Consider the following 24,726-nt stretch of genomic DNA (forward strand, 5'->3'; position numbering starts at 1 on the left):
GTCCCACTGCATCACTTTTGTTGTCTCTGCTTTGCATTCACTCACCAGTCACTTTCACTTGAACCCATTTGAATCTTCAAAAGAAAGAACAGATGTCAGAGGAGAGAAACAAATGGTTAGAGAAATGGCTCCATTATCAGGAACATTATTCTAGAAGAAAGTGCATTCCTCTGTTTGGAGTGCTTGAAAAAAGAGAATGAGAACACACGTCAGAGAGTATGTGATTATAGCACAAAAAAAAACTTGTGTGTCGAACTTTCACTGCAGGACATCACCAGGAGCCATCATGTGCCAAGTCATGTTGAACCAGTACCTGATAAAGAGGGTAAAATTAAACCGAGGGCAATCATCATCAAATTCACTTCATTATAAACATTGACAAAGATGACTACTTGATTATCTTCAATTTAATTTCACATGTGATATTGTAGTAATATCTCCTATGCTTTGTGAACTTGAGGAGGATTTAATTTAAAGCTACAAAGTTATGCTTATTTTTTGTAAGGTGTAGCATTTTTAAAATACATGTATGTTACAAAAATAGCGCATTAAATAGTAGGCCATTAAGTGTATACATAATATAGCTGTCACTTTTGCATTTTACGACAAACTTCTCCATTGAAGTCATTTTAATTCACAATTTCTGCAAGAAAATCACCTCTAACATATGTTAAATTAATAAATGTACTTCATTCGTAAATGCTACGATTATGTATTCAAAATATCTTTTGAAAACACGAAGCAAAACAAACCTATTGTTCTTTATGTAACTAAGGAATTACTTACTTCTTCAACTGATGTATGTTTCAATCATTTTGACATGAGCAGTTCACCTATAGGGAAAAATGCAAGCATAGTTTTAAAAGTAGATAACAATTACTTATCTTATCTTACTTATCTCTTCAAATATAAATTTAGTATTTATTGTCCATTTATGGAGATTTGATTTTCACTGGTGTAACATATACAAATTAACATTTACAAATGAATTTACAAAAATGTTAAACATTAACATTAAAACAGTAAACTTACAGGCCTGAATTCACAAAGGAGGTTTGAGCTCAGACCAAGGTTTTCGTACGTCATATGACGCGTTTTACGCATTTTTTACAAACCTGGTTTGTAAAGAACTAAAGGAGGTTTGGCGAAACAAAAGGAGGTTTGAGCTCAAACCTTGGTCTGAGCTCAAACCTTGCTTTGTGAATTCGGGCCACAAGGTTTAACAGATTATTAAAGGTAATACAAAATTTTGGGAAATTTTGAAAATTGGGTGGATAGTGATTATCTACAATTTTGATATATTTTGATGCCCCTGTGGATGTATTATAAGCACTAGAAAATTTAGCCCCTAAAACACTTCTGTTTTCGAGAAATATTGAATATAACAATTTACCGGTGCTCCCGGTAAATTTTGATTAATTTCAATTAGCGCCTACGGCCGTACAATATAGCTGCGACCATGAAAATCTCAGAATATGTAGTTGGGATATATAATTTCCAAACAGGAATAGCTGATCGGTCGATTTTAGTCAAGAAACATTGTTTTATAGCTTAATTAATATCTTGACCTTGAGAGGGAGCTATACAACATAAAGAGTTTATTATTTACAATTTCATAACTTTAGTATCGATTTCAACCACGATAACGATCATTGAATATTGTAGGACCGAATATACTTCCAATATGTTCATTTGAACTAAATTCATGACCCCAAACCAAAGCTTTATATTACTTTTCAGCATAATTAACAGAAGGTCTAACATTGTGTAATAAACACAAATTCAGGACAATAGATGTCACAGTAATAGAGCGGTGAAGTGTGACGTCATCAAAAAGCTATTTTTAGAATTTCTCAATTTTTTCTTCATTTTTCGAAAGAGCATCAAAAATAATGTCTGAATGTCGAAAACCAATTGAATATGTTAAGTATTGGCTGAGACATGACCATCTTAATAAATAGATGTCCTATGCATGTATGGGAACTCTGTGTTATAGTGCTCTGGTTCATAACATTAGGACTCTATTAAAGCAAAGCAAGAGCAGATGTCAGGTGATGAACAAACGAATGAACAAGTAAAAGAAATATACACAGAAGGTCGGACACCCATACATGTATGTGTATTTACGTCTTGAACCAATTTTGGGAATAAGTAATTATGAATAATGTTAAAGAACAACACTGGGTCTTTGAGACTTTCCATTGTACATGTGGATGAAGTTTGGTATGAATGAATGCTGAGTTCTCGCTCGAGCGCACCTGGGCACACAAACGAATGCCTGACCTATTGTAATAGTAATTAGGACAAAGCGGGTGGGTGGAGTCGTTCATGATTCGTTTGACTTTAGCAACTATTCTTTCTTCATACAGTGTGGATACTGCGTGTAGGCTATTGCCAATTATCTGTTGTGCTACTCTCCTTGTACTGTCTAACTTCTTATCTTTTTGAGTTACATTCCCTCAATAGCATATTATATTGTATCTAGCAATACTCTCTATCCATGATCTGTAAAACAGAATCAGAATTGTTTTTTCTACATGTATCTTTCTCATCATTCTTAAGAAGTACATACTCTGATTGCACTTTTCTTAGCAAGGTAACATTGCATGACCAGTCAAGTGAATCACATACCGCTGTTCCCAAATACTTATAATTGTGAACTCTTTCCACCACCGACCCCTGGTAAGTGGTGGTCTTGCTTGTGGACTTCTCCGAAAATCTATGATCATTTCTTTGTCTTTGAGACGTTAAATCTTGAGGTAGTGCCGTTCACACCACTCAACAAACCTGTTTACACTAGTGACATAATCATTTTCACTTCTGATGTCTGACATATAGCCTGAGATTACTGTATCATCTGCATACTTCATCATTTGACAGTTTAAAGTTGTGCATACACAATTACTGGTATAAATAGAAATTATGGTCCACGTGATTATAGATATTATGTAGAAATGTCAAGATTGCATCATCTACACCTCTACCTTCCCTATAAGCAAACTGCAACACATCTATCTCATCCTCAACTTGTCTCATGAGGTATTTCAACACAATCTTCTCTAAACATTTCATTACGCTACATGTAAGGGATATGGGTCTGAAATCATTCATTTCTTTTGTTGTTTTTCTTTTGGGATAGGAATGATTATTTATCGTTTCCATAAATGGGGGATTATACCTAGACTAAGAGATTTCTCAAATAGTTTAGTAAACACTGGGGCCAACTGATCCTTACATACTTTCAGTACTTTGTTACTCATTCCGTCTGGTCCGGGCGACTTGTGTGTGTGTAAGCTTGCAAATATTCTTCTTACATCATGCTCGGTATTTGGGTAGGTAATCTGACTGGAATCTCACCTATTACCTTACTTTTAATTTCTTTGGGGCAAATCAGTTTTTCACATTACAAAACTTGGTAAGGGTATGAATAATTTAGTAAACTGTATGTCAGAGAAAAAAGAACACACTTTTCGGAAGGTCTCATTTCAAAATGACAATTTATTTCATAATGTTTTCAAACAAGCATTTGAAACTACTTCATTATTTCATGTGGAAATTGTATAGATCCTGAAAACAGCAACGCGATTTGTATACATTGTCTTGCCATTTTGACGGAAGTGAGCACACAAGCCACTACAAGTCCATTGGGATTTTGAAACAAAGGTGCGGTTATTGAGATGCAAATGCATCACGACTGATGTTACATGCAAAATTCCCCTATGGCTTATGTCTGATATATCACAGGAAATATTGTATACTAGGGAATATATTTCTGCAAATTTTTTATATCATAAATTTTGGAAAGCTAAGCTTGTAGGCAGTTTCTTTGCAAAATTTGTATCATCTTATTATAGTCAAAACATATTCTTCACATGATTGGTAATAAGAGCTTCCATTTAATTTTTTGAGAGGGGGGCATTTCCAACTGTAACGTTACAAAAAAGTATATCGAATATTCCCCAAAGCATACTCACCAATCTGTACATGAAAAATACACAAATATGAGGTCCACTATACACGTGTGTCATTTTATTTTGTTTTGTGGGAAGAGTTATTTTGTCAAATTTTGTTTGCACTTTAATATGCTATTTAGATAATCAGTTGAAATCATGATTAATTTATTAGTTATTTACTGCAAACATTTTTACAGATTAATGAGGTTGACAATCTGCGCTCAATAAATAAGATGTAATTTAGTTCAGTTTTTTATAAATATGGTCCACTGTGTCTACATACATGTATGTGATATATAACATGTATTTCAAACAATTGTAGTTATAATGCATTTCTGTAAACTATGTTGCACCATATTGGTTAATTTACTCATATTTCAGGAACTATTCACAACTTTGAAATTTACTTTTGATAACTCGCTCTTGGAACTTTACTTTGATGGAGAAGGAGATGAATCAATTCCTTGTTGCAATTGTAATTGTGTGTTAGCAATATCCTTCTTGTGGTTTCCTATTACAGGAAGCAATTGAAAGTGTGGACTTTGTCTCTGTTAATCTCATCAATCCAGGTACGTACTACCCAGATACTAACACTATTTAGTTGTTGTTCTCAATGATGCACTTAAACCTTATCTTGAGCTGTGCTGTGGTAATGGAAATGCATTTCAATAGACACTGGCTAGAAATTTTTCTGAATTGTTAATCATTGAAAACATGCCGGAAATCAAATCCACTGATGACCACAACTTGCACTCATGAAACCATGTTAAATAATTCCGGGTACTGAATGATTTTCTAATCCTTCTTTGTTCATCACTAAGCTATGATACACTGTACAACATCATCTGGCAGATATCATGTTTTCTGTTGTCTTATAATGAACCCAGGTTCAGCCTTTTTTTTTCCTACTGTCAAAATCTATTTTCAATCATTACAAGATTTCTGGAACCTTTCAATATACTGTGTATACAGTTAAAATCTAAATTATTCACACCCTTACCAAGTTTGGTAAAATATGTGAAAAATTGATTGGTCCCGATTTATGTTTTGTGAGAATGACATATCAAAGCTTAGATCTAAAAGTATTCAACAAAGGCTTTAATTCAACCAGTCCACCTTTCATTCTTGAGTTACATTACAAAAAATGTGATACTGAACCCAAGTATCACAATGGCATCTTCAGAATAAAATTTAAAAAATCTTAATTATCATTTATATCGGTCTGTTGTCAATTTTCCATGTTTAGTTTGGATTGATTTAAATGAAAATGACATGATTTAGATTTGAGGTATCCAGCTTTGTTTTCCAGTGAGTTGACAAATGTGTATGTTTTACAGGTTCGGTCTCTAAAGCATTCTCTGATGGGGATGACTCGTATGATATTGTGGTCAACCTAGCAGCTGAGACTCAGTATGGTAGAGCAGATGTAGTAAGTAGAAAAACATGCATTTTGCATGTTTGAATGATTAGTATATGATAATTCCAATACTTGTAGACATGATACTTCATGGACTTCATTTAATGTGCTCTATTTAAATTATTTCATGGTGGAGAGAAAGGGGGGGGGGCAGAATACACCACTCCCCTAATGTGAGGCCACTGAATTAAATTTGCCTTTTTTTTTGGGGGGGGGGTCAAAGATACAATTAAAATGTATGAGAAGATGTCCATCCAAAGTAGTTTAAACAGTGAAAAAAATGCTGGATGAAACATTTGTCTAAAATGATTTTAGTCATTCTTTTTATTTTGTTGATAGATATATGAGGAAGGCATAGTAAAGCTCAGCCAGAATTGTGCCCGTGAAGCAGCAGCCAGAAATGTCAAGAAATATATTGAGATATCAACAGGTCAAGTCTATTCTTCAGACAAGGTACGTGTAGTATTATTGTGTAGTGTCTCCATTAGGACGGAGTCACTACTTATTTTTCCAAACCATCTAACTGTTTTCAATAAACATATGATTTGTATTGAACATTAAACAAAATGAAATTTGCTTTGATGAAGCTGCCATAGAAATGATCACCAACACATCCTGTAAAAGCAAATAGGGCATCAATTTAAGTTCATATACGTTATAGAGTAAACCCCTCCATTGCCTCACATGGCGCACTATGTGAATTATGTTGTCATGTGCTCACTCCATGATGAAGATGAAGTGAGCATCGTAATAAATTAATCTATAGCAAGCATGTTCATAACACTGAGCCAAGGCTTAGGATTTCTATTCTTTAGATGAAAGAATTATGATTTCATATATTCTTTTTGTCCTGGTTAAGTCTTGATGTTTACGATGCTTTGACAAGGAAATTCCCCTGCTGTACTCTGTACACTTATGTAGTGCATAACATAATCTTTGTTGACAGACTTTTCTTCACACTTTAAAATTTAAAGGTTTAAAAAATAGTTTGCATCTAATGGTTGTTAAGCCATCAGTAAATGATTTTGATAATAATATTAATAATATTGGATTCTTATATAGCGCAAGTATCGACCTTGCAAGGTCCTCAAGGCGCTCCAACATTACCCGGCTATGCTAGGCTGCCGATTTCGACGCTCACAGCATTTCAAGGAATTCCTTCCTACAGGTACCCATTTAACACCTGTGTGGAGAGTGGCAAGTGTAGATCAATGTCTTGCCAAATGACATTAGTGCTGCGGATTGAGCCCTACTCTGCACGTTCATGTTATCAGGGTATATATCAACATCGTCATGTATGCACAGATTGAGGGTGTCGCTATGGGCTTGCCGTTGGGCCCTATACACGCGAATATCTTTGTAGACGAAAGCGTGCATTCGTTAATATAAGCCCCTAACTAACCCCGTTAGTGTACTATTGCTATGTAGACGATACATTTGCTATGTTCCGAAGCAGAGCAGCGTGTGAGAACTTTCTTGCACACCTTAATGCCCTCCACCCGTCTCTCAAATACACAATCGAGATTGAATGTGATGACGCGCTTCCGTTTCTTGATGCACTGGTAAGAGTCACCGCACGGCTTCACTACTTCCGTCTATCGGAAACCTACATTCAGTACATGCGCTGAGACTCTTTCAGTCCTACCCGGTACAAAATTGGTCTCATCAATATCCACATTGATACAGCACAGAGAATTTGCTCTCCTTGCAAACTAGCAGCAGAAATCATTCAAGTCAAGGATATCCTGCTCCAAAACAGCTATTGATTGCTATGTCACCCGTTAACTAAACAAACAGACTACCGTATTTGCCGGCGATAAGGCTGCACCGCCGCATAGGCCGCACCCCAAACTTTGACATTTCAAAGAGGGGGAAAAAACAACGGACAAAACAAAATAATCATAATTTTCTCGAAAACACTATTTTTTTTTTACAAACTGATACCAAATTCATCCATATTCTTATAATTTACCGGAAGTTTAGCTAAAAAAGTGGTCGCAGGCAGATTAGGTGTCTGATATACCCCTACCACAATGTACGGTGTAATGCGAAACTGCATGAAATGGAAAAACAAAATGGCGACTTCGGATGGATGTTCGCGGCAGCTCCGTTAGACTGCCCCTTCCTTTACCTTTGCAATGCATTGGCACGAATTTAGATCAAGATCTATCGGCAAATGTTTTGTTAGGACGTTTATTTTCGTCTTCATGTCAACAATGCAAGATTAAATTGTCGGTAAGATGTTTGGAAATGTCCTGTACCATAGTGGTATTGTTATTTTACCGTTTGTAGTCTCATACATGGAAATTCGTGTTGGTTTTGACTTTCGTTTTTTTTTTTTTTTTTACTCTTTCGTCGTAAAGGCCGCACCCCGACTTTTTGATATTTTCTCTTCCAAAAATACTGCGGCCTTTACGCTGGCAAATACGGTAAGACACCAGTCTTTGGGCCTAACAAATGCCCTGTGTATCACTTGTCTGGTGTAATCCGGTTCTGTGCTGTGGCTAGCCTTTCTCTCCTGGCCTTTTGCCAGTAGATGTTGGCTAGGGCCCATCTCCCACCCTTGCTACTCTGCTCCAAGGGAGGAGTTGGTAGCAGGATTCGGACCCCCCCCCCCCCCCCCCTCTGGGGTTTTGTTTTCCGCGAGCCTGTCTGGAACCCTATCTTGCAGTTGACTTTGGCATCTGTGATTGGTTCTCAGTGGACCTAAGCCTGGCAGCTGACCAGTCCTTGGGGACTGATACGCAGGCTTCTCTTAAGAAATATCTCTTGGACACATCAGAGTCCGTAGAGCTGTTTTGAAGCAACTTGCTCCCCGGACTCCTGTCTTTCTTGGACGAACATCCTTTCCCTCTCCTTCTGAGGCTCGGACCAAGTGTCCCAGCCTCTTTTGGGATCCTACATCATCAACCACCTGGTCGTTGTAGGGGAAGACGCTAAGGTTTCAGGACTCTCTGAGGTTTAGAGTTGTAGAGACTCCACTAGGTCGGTTTACAACTCTCGCCTGGAAGCCTTTTCCAGTGGGCGCAATTGCAAATTTTCTAATCTCCTTATTTGATAAGGGTAGAGCCCTTTCCAATATCTGTGGATACTGCTCGACCATAGCCGCCATTCATGTCGGTTTTTCAGGACAGCTCAGGAGTCTCAAATTTCCTGACTTAAGTTGCTGCGATCGTTTTTTCTACAATGACCAGCTAACCCGAAGCTCTCTCCTGCTTGGAGCCTACCTAAGGTTCTTGAGGTGTTGTCATAGCCCCTCTTTGAGTGAAATAGTTTGTGGTAATAAATGGAGGATGGATATAATAGTGACCAGTCTAAATGAATCCAAAAAAAAAAAAAAAATAATAATAAACATGCGATGGTGCTGTTTATATTGTCCCTTCCTTTCTTACAGTGTAGACAAAAGTACACGTACTTAAATTATCATACATTGGGTGCTCAGCTGGTAAACGAACATTACAGATAATAATAAAATAATTACATTTGTATATAACATACATAAATAGAGAAAGGGCAGAGGAGGAGTACTCTCCATGCCCTGTGTACCTCCTCCGGCCATATCAGGTGGGAGAGACAGGGTGTTAGACTTATACCCAAGCCCTTGTTACACCCACAAATGTAATAACGCCCACAAATGTAATAACACCCACAAATGTAATAACACCCACAAATGTAATAACACTTTACCCACAAATGTAATAACACTTTACCCACAGATGTAATAATTTCACCCACAAATGTAATAACACTTTACCCACAAATGTAATAATGACTTTACCCACAAATGTAATAAATTTGAAGGGATATTTTGTCGAATTTGTTCAAAACTAAAACCCTGTAATAAAGCATGGGTATAGCGCCCAGTCTTTACTCCAGACCCGGTTATTTCAAAATATTAAAAAATCTTCAAAACTAAGACCCCATAATCCTTTTCCTGTGGAATAACATGAGAATCGAGCGTAGTCTTTCCTCCAGACCCGGTTATTCAAAAGTTTTTTAAAAAATTTTAAAAAAATTTAAACTAAGACGACCCCACCATCTTCCAAACTAAGACCTGGTAATAAAGCATGGGTTTAGAGCGTAGTTTAATTTCCAGACCCGGTTATTTCAAAACTTTTAAAAAATCTTTAAAGGTGAACTTCAAAAAAGATCACAAATATGTCAACTAATGTATCACTAGAAACTGGTAAGCTAACAGATGGCCATCGTACAAGTTTTAGGTCAACTACATATCGAGTGAATTATAAAAGTACAAATACAACCACCTCCATAGCAGCTGGGATATACGAGAGATTCGCCGGAAAAATAACGATGTTTTAATGACGTCACTATATGGACCAACACTGCCCAAGCAGATGACATCCCATAGAGAATGAACATAATTGCAAAGCTATTATTTCTCAAATTATAATGAGTTTAGTGTATATAAATGTAATGGCATGTCAAACCATTCAAAAGGGGATATGACCCGATTCTGATAACTGAAATCTTTTGCTTGTAAATACACAGGATAGGGGTTAATTAACAATCAAAGAAACCAGACTTTCAAATTGAAAAAACCCCGGAATGATATTAAGGACGGCATTTGTTCCCTCTTGTACGCCGAACATACCCCGGTGTGTGCAGCTGAATATACAATAGCGTCTTATTTTGTTTACAAGTGACAGAAAAGGACACTGAAAATGTGTGAGATGTCATGGGACATCGTCTGCTTGTGCAAGTCATGTCCATACTGTGATCTCACACATCTCAGCAGCGTTTGGAGAGCTCTTCAGATGCTATGCCGGGGCTGTATTCAAGCGTTTTGTAATTTATAACAATCATTACTTCGAATGTTTGCAAGCATTGAATTTTGATAACTTTGTTGAATCAAAGTTTCAACTTTGCAATAATGAAAATAAAGTTAGTTTTTAAAATCAATGAATATCTACTTTAAAACTAAGACCCCATCATCTTATTCCTGTGGAAGAACATGAGTATTGAGCGTAGTCTTTCCTCCAGACCCGGTTATTCAAAATTAAAATTTAAAAAAAATTAAATTAAAAAAAAAAACCTTTTAAACTAAGACCCCTCCATCTTCTAAATTAAGACCCAGTAATAAAGCATGGGATTAGAGCATAGTCTTTACTTTAGACTCGGTTATTTAAAAAAAAAAAATCTTCAAACTAAGACCTCACCATCTCATTCCTGTGGAATAACATGGGTATAGAGCGTAGTCTTTCCATAGAAATTCAAACAAATCTTTGAAACTAAGACCCACCATCTTATTCCTCTCTTTTTTTCATTTAAAAATAAATTACATTATTACATATGTGGATACAACACTTCACAAATAAATGATTGGTCGGCGGTCACACGAACTGACGAATCAGTCAAAATGGTCCATATATATAACACACAGAGGAGGGACCGATTCGATGGTCCGTTGACCGTCTACGATTTTTTAATCATGTAAATATTCTAACGCCCACAAATATCCTGGAATTCAATGTTCGTAGAAAAAAAAAATCAAATAAGTGACCTTAAATGTATTTAAATATTGACGCTGATTGATAATCGGTTAACAAGCAAATAACAACGCATACTTTCATATTATGACTCATAAATAGCTGTATAACGAGATCACGCGAAACATATTTGCATGGTTTGAATGAACGATTGCAGAACCCTTTGATAAAATATCTATATACTCTCTCAATCAATGTAAGTAAATTGGAGAGGTTATGGTTTTATAGTGATGCAATGATGGATACATAGATTTTGTAAGATAGAAAGTATTTTATTCCAAACGAATGAAGAGGTTGTTTCATTAATATACAGACGGTAACAGAACCAAAATAATTATTACGTATAAAAAGGTATATTTCTGACGTGTTGTATCCACATATGTAATAATGTAATTTATTTTTAAATGAAAAAAAAAGAGGAATAAGATGGTGGGTCTTAGTTTCGAAGATTTGTTTAAATTTCTATTTCTTTTGAAATAACCGGGTCTGGAGGAAAGACTACGCTCTATACCCATGTTATTCCACAGGAATGAGATGGTGAGGTCTTAGTTTGAAGATTTTTTTTTTTTTAAATAACCGAGTCTGAAGTAAAGACTACGCTCTAATCCCATGCTTTATTACCGGGTCTTAATTTGGAAGATGGAGGGGTCTTAGTTTAAAAGGGTTTTCTTTTGTTTTGTTTTGTTTTGTTTGTTTGTTTTTTGTTTTTTACTTTTGAATAATTGGGTCTGGAGGAAAGACTATGCTCAATACTCATGTTCTCCCACAGGAATAAGATGATGGGGTCTTAGTTTTGAAGATTTTTAAAAAGTTTTGAAATAACCGGGTCTGGAAGAAAAGCTACGATCTAAACCCATGCTTTATTACCGGGTCTTAGTTTGGAAGATGGTGGGGTCTTAGTTTAAAAGTTTTTTTTTTTTTTTTTTTACTTTTGAATAACCGGGTCTGGAGGAAAGACTACGCTCGATTCTCATGTAAATATTCACAATTGAATGACACACGCCCTTAAAACTAAAACAACAACAACAACAAGTTATGTACATTATTATGACAAAAGGATATAAGACATAAAATTACAATACTATAGTGTTTTGTTTTGTATCATGACCATGATGATTATTAAAATCATTTTTTTTTGTTTTTTGTTTTCTTTCTTCTATTTTGATAAATAAAAATGTAAATAAATAAATAAATAAAACTAAAGAGAGAAACTATAATGCAGCTAACTTCACAGGTACATACACACAGGAAATTGGGCACTGGGGCCAACGGAGGTGGTCATCCCCTGTGTGGTCAACAACTGGGGTGAAACCCAGTCTGGCTTGTCTAAGGTCGGTGCTTCCTATTGCCTTCCAGTAGGCGAGTTACCCAGCAACTCAAGGACCTGGTGTGTTTTGCATTTTGTTGAGCGACCTGCACTCATGCGAGCACAAAATCAAGAAATTAAATTATACCGTCCATACCTCATTATGTCATGTAGATCAAAACTGGTCTTGCCTATTATAGTAGGCTATTTAATCATAAACACATATAAATATATATAAATACATAGGTCGTAGGTAACGTATTGTACTTTATTAAGATTAAGGTATTACTAACTGCACCTTGCACAAGAAGCCCAAAATATCTGATTAATTTGAGATTTTCAAAAACTGTTTTTCAGTCTAATTAAATTATAATGGTTTTGTTTTATATTTCTTTCTCGTTTTTTGTTTGCTTTTGTTTTTTCCCGGAAAGGAGACATCCCACCGACAGGCATCGCATAGCCCTTGGCCGGTATTGGAGGGGCTTAGGCTGCGCATGAACATGCAAGCCGAGAAGCCTGTTCAATGCACCGAACCGGGATGGCCAGAAAATACGCACAAAACGGTTAAATTATTTTATGTCGACAGCCTGTCTGGAATCTCCGCAAAATGCTAAAAATTGAACAGCGTCAATTTTTTTTTCCCCTCCTTTTTGTTTTGCTTCCATTTAAAATTATTTTAAATTATTAAAAAACTTGAATTCGGCGTAAATATTCATAATTGAATGACACACGCCCTTAAAACTTTAAAAACAACAAACAACAAGTTATTCCACAGGAAAAGGATTATGGGGTCTTAGTTTTGAAATTTTTTGAAATAACCAAGTCTGGAGTAAAGACTGGGCGCTATACCCATGCTTTATTACAGGGTTTTAGGTTGGAACAAATTCAACAAAATATCCCTTCAAATTTATTACATTTGTGGGTAAAGTGTTATTACATTTGTGGGTAAAGTGTTATTACATTTGTGGGCGTTATTACATTTGTTGGTGTAACAGCCCTCCTTTATTGCAAAGAACCAGTCGGTTTCCTACGGGCCGGTTGAGGTTTTCCTCAACCCTCTCTCTGACTTCTCCTTGGTCAAGAATGACAAAGTCTGTTGCCTGTTGAGGGCATCAAAATGGTACTTGGACAGGATCAAGAGTTATTGTGAGGACGACCAGCTCTTCCTCATTACCCGAGAACCTTTCTCCCCTGCATCCAAGATGTCCATTTCCAGATGGATTGTCGAAGCCATCCAGGCTGCCGGCCCTGAGGCCCTCCTCCCTCACTTCCTTTTATCTCAGGGACGTTCCTTCTGGTGAAATACTGTTCGTGACTTCGTCCCTAAGAGCTGCATCGTCTGCCATTAATTCCATCTGTGCTGGTCTAGCAAATAATATGTAGATACATTGATTTATTGTGGTAAATCAGAAAAATCATACCTGATTTTATTATTTTATTATGTATCTACCTATATCACCTCCATCCCCTCTCCTTGCCGAGCAACATGTCTAAAGTGTTGTCTCAGGCGGCTCGTTAAAGAAGATGATGGCGGGCGTGTGTTTGTGCACGTGACCCTGGGGAAGGCGATGTACTGGGGGGACATGCGCAGTTTTTAGTTCTCAATGGCTGCGTACTTTAGGGGAACCAGCAAAAAATAGGTAGATACAGTCAAACCTGTGTTAACAAACACCTGTCTGTAACGATCACTTGTACACAACGAGCACCTGTCTAACACGACCACCAGCCACTCATCTTGCTTCCGCTGTCCAACGAAAATGCCCACACAATGACCGCCAACGCCAGCCGTATAACGATCAGCCACATCAGCGCATGATCACTTTCGCTCACAGCTAGGCGATCGTCAGCACAGCGAGAGCCTATAAAGCTAGATCTAACAGTCATTTACACACAATAAAACTATTCAACCCCAAGCTTTTATTAAAACTTCAATCAAAACATTTAATTCCCGCCAGGATATTGTTTCTTTCACATTACATTATGGGCTGTGCCTATTGAAAACATAACAATGCAGTGTCATTGTCATGAATATTGCAATCGATGACTCGCTTGTTTGTCGCACACAGCTTGGTGGGTGGGTGGGGTCTTTCTGTCAATCAAATTTTCAGGCTCGTTCATATTCATTTCTTTAAAATAATTTTTGATATGCATTTTATTTTTAATGCCGGACAATTTTAAAGATAAAAAATTATGTTCAAAATTTTGTAATTTTATATTATTATTTTTTTTTAACACCAAAAAAAAATATTTAAAACGTCAGTTTTCGCCTGACTGAGCCCTCACTAGTGGGTTCGAGAGACCTTGTGAGTGGCCATTGGCGGGGTGCTGTCAATCAATCATTCAAAATCAAAATGGCTGCCAATGCATACCTTTTTACAACGGCCACTATTTGTGTTTCCCTTGGATGGTCGCTTTAGACAGGTTTGACTGTACCAAGATTTATATAGTAAATAATAAAATCACGCCTGATTTTTCTGTTTACAAATGTCTCCATGTGTAAAGATATTGATGTCTATAGGCCTGTCTTCACTAGCTCGAGATTGCCAAATAACCCGGTATTTGAACTATCCCGATCGCAAACTATCCAGCTAATTTGCGTCTTCATCAACACTTCAGGATTATTTCCCAAATCAGAAATAGCGGGCTATTTGGCAATCTCGAGATGATGAAGACGCGCCTTTTGTGACAAATGTAATAAGTGATCTACACCAATTACCTATTTGATATATTAAACGTGTTTATTGAAATCTACTTATGTCAAATATTGAACCTTGATACATTTGAATAATTAGACATTCTAGTTTTGTTGAAACAGTCATTTTGTGGCTGGTTTAAGAGCTTTGTTTTGTGGGATGTACATGCTGTTCCTAACTGATTAGTTTGACTATATATATTATTATCTCCTTTTACAAGCAGGGTCCGTAAATTCTGGGCATTACCTCTAAAATCATTAAAAGTGTATGCTTAGAACTGAAAGGGCATTTAATCATGTAAAACAATACACAGGAACATCCTTCTGGCCCGTAGCAGACAAAATATATTGTATGTTATTTAGCTTTTTAAAACTTATTGCGTAAAATTCTTGGTCTGTTTGGAATCATTCTTGATTTCAGAAATCCAGCAAAGAAGATTCCTCAAAGCTGTCTCCATGGACAGGTATTGCTAAATGTAAATTGCAAGTGGAAGAAGAACTCAAGAAGGTTGATGGGTGAGTGGTATTTCTGTCTCTCGCCCCCCCCCCCCCCCTCCTTTCCCCTCCCTCACTCTCCCTCACTCTCCCTCACTCTCCCTATTCTCTCCCTCTCTCCCTCTTCTCTCCATCTCCTTCTTTCTCCCTCTCTCTGTGTCATCTTGCGCCTTTCCTTCTGCCCACCTCTCTTTAAGTCATGTTTGCTATCATTTGTTGTGCTCAGTCATTCTCTACCTCTCTTGTAGTCATTTCATGAAACAGAGATGCAATTTTTCCTGATTTTTGTTCAAAATGAAAATGAAAATGCTTCCGGAAGAACAGAAAATCTCTGTCTTTCTCTCTCTCCCCCTCTCTCTCTCTCTCTCTTTCTCTCTCTTTCTCAAGAGCTCTTTCAGCTAGATGAACACAATTTAATCAATTTAAATTACTGCTTGATGAACACATACTCTCAGGAAGTGATCAGCATAAACACTAATCCAACATTGCCATGCTCGAATGTTGATGTTAATGCAGTTCATACAGAACATTGGTGGGCCCCTGTGCTTACGGCAAGTGTATGGCAGGTTGTATAAATTAATGAATTCATAGTTCTTAAAAAGCATATTTACAAACATTGAAACTGTTTTATTTTGTACTCTGGAAACACAAAACCCCTGTGCCTTTGTCCCTGGACCCCAGTCATTGTGCGCTATGCTTGCAAAAATGTTCAGGAAATTGTTATTACTCTCATACCCCATTCACAGTGGCCTCAAACACCGCGACAGCAGCGGGACTGTCCCGCTGCTGTCGCGGTGTTGTCTTCAGTGTGAAGGCTCGGACCCGTTATAAACTATCGCGGGATAACACCGCCTCGCGATAACGCCGCGACAAACTATCGCTAGGTTCGCCTAGCTACAGCAGCGGGACAGTCCCGCTGCTGTCGCGGTGTTTACTCAGTGTGAAGGCTCTCCGCTATAACACCGCGACAAACACGTGTGATTTGTTTACTTACCTATCACTGACCTCTTTTCTCCAGCAATGGGGAACATAAAGTGAAATAGAAATAAAGTAACCAGTGGATTCAAATTGATTTTATTATTATGTAGATATTATAATTATCCAAATAAAAATATTTCACACTTCAAAAAATTAAAATATTCTGACTGGAAGCAATAAAAATGCTAGTTTTTTAAAAAGTAATATGATCGAGGATACAAAAAGCAACGTGACATGTTTACCTTTTGCAAGCTTGCGGGTCATGAGCCATGCATACACGTGTTTGTTACGGAGGTAATAAAAATCACCCGCTGCAGCGTGAATGGGTACATGATATTTATCCCGCTGCTGCAGCGGGATAACTTTTCTACTGTGAATGCATTTGTAGCGGTGTTATGGCGGTGTCGCCGCTCCGCTACAACGCCGCTACAAATTTCAAAACCACTGTGAATGGGGTATTAGTGGCATCTCTGACAAAGATTTCCTTGTGTCTTTCCCAATGTCAATATCTTTTTTTCCCTCTTCTTCTTTTGGTCTATTCCTTCCCCTTTCTATTTGTCTGTCTGTCTGTCTATCACTCCTTTTATTGATATTTTTCTTTATTCCTGTCCCATGTTTCTATATTATTAAAGTCCTCTGATTTTTTTTTTTAAGACAGAAGAAAGACAAATATAATAGTAATTGTTAATAATAAATTCATACAACTGAAGGTTTGACTGCCAGTATTTACAGAACCTGTTATTGGTTTAGTCTTGTTGGTTGACAGGGGATCCAATCCCCAGAGACTGTACCATTTCAATAGATATAGAATCACATGTTCCATCTTTATCCTACAGGTTAAACTACTGCGTGTTGAGGCCAGCAACTGTGTATGGACTGGGAGACAAATATGGCTTAAGTGAGTATCCCAATACTGTATATTTGCTATGAGGGGAAGGGAGGGGGGGGGGGGGGGGGGGACATAACAGTACACTAGTTTGACCAACCCCTGTTTTTTGCAATTTTGATTTTTAACAAAACTGCATCACAGTGTTTTATCAGAACACGGTAGACCCACCATTGGAAGGGGGGAGGGGGATGTTGTGAAATTCTGCATTGAGCAAAAGTTTTGTGTAAAAAACACAAATCCATCATTTTTTAGGGATTCTCTTTTTTTCTCTCCATCATATAATGTTAATGCATATGATTAATGGTTGGCATACAAAGATTTGACATCGTGGCATGCCTCTCATAGATAACATGGAATTTACTTGATTTATCTTGCCAAACTAATTCTCACAAATACACTTGAGGCTAAAGGAATTTCAAATGTTAAATTCAGCAATTTGTTTTTCTTTCTCCCTCTTGCAGCACCTAGGTTAATAATTGGTGCAGTGTACAGACAGCTGGGAGAAAAGATGGAGGTGAGTTTAGATTGTGCGACAAGATTATGAGATAGTGGAGTCTATTATATACAAAAACATTTCAAGGTAACAAGATAATGTTGTAACAAAGATATTACAAAGTCCCACATTTCCTTGAGTGCAATTTTATGGTGGCATAAACCTATAGCATTCTTCACTTATGTTTATAAAACATCATTTAATAAAACAAATAAAACATAATCTTATAAAATAAATAATACACATCATTTTGTTCGGGCATTAGTAAAATTACCCACACTCTGTACCTTCAAAACAGTCCAAACACCCTCAGCTATTGCCTTGGGCGTGTTAAACTGTTCCAAAGGTACCTTGTGTGGGTAATTCTTACTAATGCCCTCACTGCTGTGTATTATTTGTATAATAATATTGAACTTTCTGCTCTGTTAGATTCATTTTTTTCTTTCTTCATACTTTGCCACTGAATGTTTTGGTGCCAGAGGTATTAAGAAAAGGTATGTACCTTGCAGAAGATATGTTATATAAAAATGTATCAAATTTCAAAACTTAATTCACATCTTAAGTATCAAAACTTTAAGATAAAACTAAAAATTGTACCTAGTATTCAAGATATTATCATTCTGAGAATTGAACACATGTGTATAATTGTATTATAGATGCTGCCCCCATCTGTAGTAATCCATTTTGCACATTTTGCTCCTAATTATTTGCAGCTCCTGTGGTCAGCAGATCTTGGGATGCATACAGTTCATGTGGATGATGTATGCCAAGCTATTTGGCATGTTGCTGAAAAGGCAGAGAATGGCCAGGTCTTCAATGTAGTTGACAAGTCGTCTACAAGTAAGATAAATTCTACCAAGGCCATGTATAATGATGGCATCTGTCACCATTTAGGAAATGGAGAAATGCATTCATTTTTGAGATTATAAGAGATTAACAAATGATCAAGTAAAAAGGCAGTAATTTTTACCAGTTTGCCAAGAGGAAGAATGGACAAAAAAACCCATAGGAGTAATGAGAACTAATTTATCACGAACCCTAACTTAAGTAAACTTAATACAAAATTGCGAGAAATTAAATTAGTATCAGGTCAAAAATTATGCTTGATGTGAACTTTTGATCCCCTTTATTATGGATTTTTTTTTTGTGTGGAATCCTTGCAAGTTTTAAACTGTTTGTGGATCAACTACACAAGTTGTAAGAAGGCTCCTTCCTTTGTCAGGTGAAGAACAGACTTCTTAGTCTGGGAGCCTGTCCCAAAATGCACAATCCTTTCAGTATATTTGGCCAACTAATAGAGAGTAATACAATTTTTAAATTCAATCACTTATTAATGAAATTATTATCTGACACCGAAGTGCACCTAAAGAAAATTAAAATGCTCAAGAGTGTACCATGTAAATTTGAACTTAATTGAATTAAACTTTACATCCAGACCATTTTTGAGCAACAAAGCCTAGTTTAAGGCCACTTTGGTGTCCTTTTTAGGGGAGTGTTACACCCCTTTCCCAATGGACTATTTTGTCAATTGTTTTTGGTTGTTTTTCGCTAACCTGAGCCAAAGGCTCAAGATAGTTTTTTTTACATTTTATATTTTCAACTTCTCAAAAATGAATGTCCGGATTTTAACTAAACTTGTTTTGAATCATCCTTATAATAATGATAATAATAATAATCTTTTAAAGTCCACTCCAAATTTTATTAAGTGAAATCGAAAATGGAAATTCTTTTTGCCCAATTGATCGTGAGCCCGGCAGCCACTGAGCAGCGCCAGATCGACGTTGCTCTATCTCTTGTTGTTGAACGCCAAACAAGGTAGCAGCAACTCCCGTCTTTTAAAGTCTTTTGGTATGACGCAGCCGGGGTTCAAACCCACGACCTTCCGTTTGTGAGACGGATGCTCTACTGACTGAGCCAACACACCAGTCATGCAAGGGAGATCTAGATTTATTCAAATGGGATCCGTGCCCCTGAGGGAGACCTGGAGGCAGCACCCTAAACTTCCCATATGACAATATTTAGACATTTTCAAAACTTTTTCTTTAAAATTCCTGTATAGATTTTGGCTAAAAGGGAAGAGGGGGTTGGTAGTAGCACACCCCCCCCCCCCCTCCAAGAAAAAAAATAAAGCCCTCTGGTTAACATTGTCGACTTCTCAAATATGCATGGCCAGATTTTAACCAAACTTGGTATGGATCATATTTGAGGTGAGGCCAATCTAGAGAGAGGCTTGATTTTCTTTTTTTGTAAACCCCTCAATTTGGGGGCAAAAGTGGCAACATTTTTGGTCATCATTAATACATGACGCAAAGGCTCTGTATTTGATTTTTGGTCGTAAAGTGTGATGAAGGGAATAAAGATTACTATAGAGCTTTTCATGGCCCTTTGGAATTAACCAATTCAAATGTGAATCAAATAGATTTCAGTATTTTTCTACTGGGTGTATGTAAACTGCCAAACACAACACTACTTATATTGTGAAGGCATTTCGAAAATGATGATAGGAAATTATAAGTGTAAATTTGTGTAGAACAATTTCTATGCAGATTTTTTTAAAGGGAGACTTCCTTTATATCCAAACGAGACGTAAGTTGGATAAGCCTATTGGTGTATGAAAATATAATGGGTTGTAATAAAATCTGGTCTATTCCATAAAACTCATTGAAAGACATAGTAAAACAGTTAAACAGTTACTAAATAGAACTTGAACACTGATGGGATGAGTATTCAAACGTAGGAGCAAGATATTTGTGAATTTTTTACTGTTATCTCTGTTCCAATATGAAATTGCTTCGCTGGGCTGATCAGCACTAATATATATGGGCTGTAATCTGTGTAGCCAGGGTGTCAGTTCATGTTATTGATATGTCATCATCAAAGGGTATTTCATTTTTAAAGCCAGATTTCCTCCTCTTCTTTCAATGTTTTCCTTACAGCACAAGGTAGCATTTCAGACCTGGTCTGTCAAATCTTTGATATCAAGTATGGCTTCTTGGGGACCGCTCTTACCAAGATTGCTGAAGTAAGCTATAGTAAAAAAATACCTTCAATTGAATTAAGAAAGAAATATAATATTATATTATTGCAAAAGTTGAAAAGTATCTCACATTGATAGTTCAAGACAGAATTTTTAATTTTTGTTCCTTTTTCTTATGAAGTGCTTACCACTTGACTGTGATACTTCTAGTTTTAGAATGTGTTATGATCACGATGTTAATTTGCTCTCATTGTGTGTCTGTGCACTAAATAACATTTCTTTTTTCTCCCCTTTTACTTTGTTTGCTTGTGTGTAGTTGAGCAACAGGGATATAGCTGAATTCTGCAATGACAAGCATACTGAACCATGGTCAGAGGCTTGTAAGCTAGACAAGATAGAACACACGCCACTCAGCCCCTATCTGGATGCGGTAATTATTTTTCTTTTGTATTTTCATGCCTCCGCCACCATAAGGTGGTGCAGGAGGCATTATGCTTTCGGGTTGTCTGTCTGTCCTCCCACTTTCCGTTACCGCCATAACTCAAGAACAATCAAGATAATTTTAACCAAACTTAGATCAAGTATGTATGAGCATGCAAGGATGAACTGATTAAAGTTTGGGTGGAAGACAATAAAGGTCACATGGTCATAAAGTGTAAAAACTACCAGAAAATTTCTTGTTTCTTGAAAAGCCTTCAGCAATTCAAATCAAACTTGGATGAAGTATGAATGAACATGCAAGGATGAACTGATTAGATTCTGGGCATAAATAGTCAAAGGTGAATGGTAACAGGTTGATAAAGGCATTGAAATATGCCAGGAAATAGCTAATTACCACGATAACCCAGAAATGCATTGAAGCAATTCGAATCAACCTTGGATGAAGTATGAATGGGCGTGCAAGGATTAAATGATTTGATTTTGGGTGTAAGAGGTCAAAGGGTAGATAGTCACAGTGCTTATGGTAATAAGCTTCAGGTGAAATGTGTGGAAGTAAAAATTTCACGGAGGGCGGAGGCATCATTGTCTTCTTGAAAATTGTTTTCTAGAATATAAATTGCTCTTTTCCCTTGCCTCTAATCATTAGGTGTCAGTGTGTTTCTACAGGATTTCAACATTCTTTCACTATCCATTGCTTCTGGTACCTTTCAGGTTTTTCATGGTTTATGCTTCTGTAGAAATACTCCATCTTCCAATTATAGGTCGCAACATTGGTCACAACACATCTAATTTATATATTTTATGTCTACTACCGGTATATACTATTTCTCATAAAATATGTTATTAATTCATGTTGTCATGAGGCCTTACATCACGAAAGACACCTAAAGCCATTTTTCATGGTGTGAGATATCCTATACTTTTCAAAACAAATTTAATGTTAAACAATTAAAAAATAAAGACGGTTAAAACATTATGCTAATATAATTACTTCCCTCTTTACCATCCAACCAATCAAATAGAAGTAAAAATATGAAAAGGAAGGTTTCCCTTCCCCCAAATGATGAAGATGAAGAGTTTATAATCAGTTTTCTACAACCTTACAACACAATGTCAATTTTCGTGATTTTTGCCAAAATTATGGTCCATTAAAATTTGAAGATACGTCAAGTTATCTTCAATGATTATTTGAAAACTATGTATCAAATTGGCAATATGAATATCCATTTGGGGTGAAGGGGAACCTTCCTTTCCATATTTTTTTTTACTTGCATTTGATTGGTTGGATGGGGTAAATTTATTAGCACAATGTGTTTTGTTCGGCTTTGTTTTTTAATTGTTAACAACATATTTTTATTTTATTTTAGATTACCAGTATGGAATATTTCCTGATCACTTTCTACTTTCTATTTCATAACTTTAAACCATGTAAAATGTATTATATTATTGAATATTGTATTGTATATCTGATTTCTCGTCAAAATTACTGTTCTGTTGGAAATGAAAAATAAAACTGAAACAATTAGAATCATAGTACATATTTTTACACTTGCCCTGGATAACATTATTAGATTTTTATATTTTTAAAGGTAATTTAAAGCTTCTTTGCAGAGTTTTGAGGCCTGACATTTTTTATTATGATTTCAGCATATTTTATAAACCTAAATTTACTAAAAATATATCAGTGTTTGGAGAAAACATTCATAACAAAAAGTATCCAGAGTCGATCATTTTGAAAAATGGGGAAAATAGGCCTCAAGGCCTGAACTTGGGGTTACTGATAATCCAGTTTGCTCATGACATAGTCACCTACATGTACCTTTGTGTGTATCACAGGAACTTCTCTACCACAAACATATGTTGCTGGATGGCAGTAAATTAGATGCAACTGGCTTCACACATCTCAGACCTAAGCTAACTAAGGAAGCTCTAAAAGAGGTAAGAGTAAGAGGCGATTATAGCATCAGGTTTTTTGTTTTATTGTGACTGCTAGAGCTTAAAAGCTCTGCTGCAAGTCCTTTCTAAGGTTCTAGTTACTGATAGAAATTGATATCCAGTCAGAGAGGCCATAAATGTACATCACCCAGTGAATAAACCAATAAATGGACAGAGGTAAGAGATAAGTATGGGATGTATTTTGAAAGAGGATGTCTCTAACAAGACTGGCAAAAAGAACAAAACTTGTAAACATTGAAATGTGATCAATGCTATGAATTATGAATAAAAAGGGATACAGTGTGTAAATCAGTCAGTCAAGAACTACTTTCCTCATACTAAAAGCCAATAAAGTGCATGGTAGCCTAACAAATAGAATGGAGCAGTGATCAAACTAGGAGATTAACTTCCAATGATGTGTGACTTTGTCTAGTGCCTGTCAAGACCTAGGTAGATGTATTCTCTATGATTATCATTCTTACTCAGATGGTGGATGACTTTGTCAAGATTGGTGTTTTCCCTAAGTCCTTGGTACCAAGCTGATTCCTGCCCAACACTCAAAAATAGTGTTTTCTTTGAGGGCTTCAGTGGTGATTTTGGTGGCAAAAACTCAAAGAAAGAGCTTAGAAGGAGAGAGAGAGAGAGAGAGAGAAACTATTACGTGGCCTATGTTATTTGGAGTATTAAAGAGTGCATTGTAAATGTTCCTTTCATTAGTTTCTGTCTTCCATATTTGCAGCTTCTTTTATTGAGAAATGGAGGCAATTTTCAGTACTTTGTAGTGTGATAGTAGTGGACATGTTTGAACATTTTATGCTGTATATTGCTAATGCTTATAGTCGTAAGGTGTAATGACATGTAGAATAGTGATATAGTCATGATTATTTTAACAATAGTATTGTAACCTGTAAATTGGAATATGGACATAGTCCTCTCCTCACAATGTGGTTGGGTTGGTTGAGAAGATAGTTTTAATCATTTACTATGTAGCTGTCCTACCGTGGGCTCTACCATTTCATACTTCATTTTTAAATATAAAATGTGTATACATTAGTGAGCTGGTCAAATTTTTAAGTCTTATTGTGCCCTGAATATTTGGAAGAGGGCTTACTGTATTAGGTGCATGTTTGGGGTTTTAAGTTGTTGACATGCTGTACTGTCTCCATTCTAAAATAGCACAATACCACCTGCCAAATGTGGACTTTATCATCCAGACACTGCTTCTTTGAATCTATGGATACTACATTTTGATGATCGATAAACCTTAATAATAATAATGATAGGCATTTCTATAGCGCCATCTATCTAAAAATTCTATTCCGAGGCGCATTTATTATTACCCCGGCTTTAGCCTAGCTGCCATTACAGCGCTCCAGCATTTTAAGGAATTAATTCGTGCCAGGTACCCATTTACATCACCTGGGTTGAGTGTGGCAAATGTAGCAACTTCATTCTTGTGAGATTAGATAAACAGATGGATTTAGTTGGTACATCCCCAACTCAACTGCCAAATTTGTTATTTAGAAAATTCGAGAGGGATAAAGATTCAGAAGTAATTTTCGTCATTGTATTCTTGCAAATGGAGGCTGATTGATAATTTTTATCATAAATATATCTGGAGGAAAAAATTCTGTTGAGTGAAT

General features: G+C 36.5%; 1 protein-coding gene across 1 annotated transcript in view; it reads left to right on the forward strand.

Moving 5' to 3' along the window:
* The window catches only part of LOC587197 (probable dTDP-glucose 4,6-dehydratase), a 45,745-nt gene extending 21,019 nt beyond the window's left edge, over positions 1 to 24,726 (forward strand). Inside the window, exons 4-14 of the mRNA XM_031000544.1 lie at positions 4,474 to 4,522; positions 5,291 to 5,382; positions 5,710 to 5,823; positions 15,297 to 15,391; positions 17,185 to 17,246; positions 17,699 to 17,751; positions 18,444 to 18,570; positions 20,667 to 20,752; positions 21,024 to 21,137; positions 22,985 to 23,086; positions 23,570 to 24,726. Coding sequence (XP_030856404.1) covers positions 4,474 to 4,522; positions 5,291 to 5,382; positions 5,710 to 5,823; positions 15,297 to 15,391; positions 17,185 to 17,246; positions 17,699 to 17,751; positions 18,444 to 18,570; positions 20,667 to 20,752; positions 21,024 to 21,137; positions 22,985 to 23,086; positions 23,570 to 23,626 — 951 coding nt within the window. The 3' untranslated portion in view covers positions 23,627 to 24,726. The remainder of the gene's footprint in view (positions 1 to 4,473; positions 4,523 to 5,290; positions 5,383 to 5,709; positions 5,824 to 15,296; positions 15,392 to 17,184; positions 17,247 to 17,698; positions 17,752 to 18,443; positions 18,571 to 20,666; positions 20,753 to 21,023; positions 21,138 to 22,984; positions 23,087 to 23,569) is intronic.

This window comes from Strongylocentrotus purpuratus, unplaced genomic scaffold (genome assembly GCF_000002235.5).
Source record: "Strongylocentrotus purpuratus isolate Spur 01 unplaced genomic scaffold, Spur_5.0 spur5_scaffold_6, whole genome shotgun sequence".
In the NCBI taxonomy this organism is placed as follows: Eukaryota; Metazoa; Echinodermata; class Echinoidea; order Camarodonta; family Strongylocentrotidae; genus Strongylocentrotus; species Strongylocentrotus purpuratus.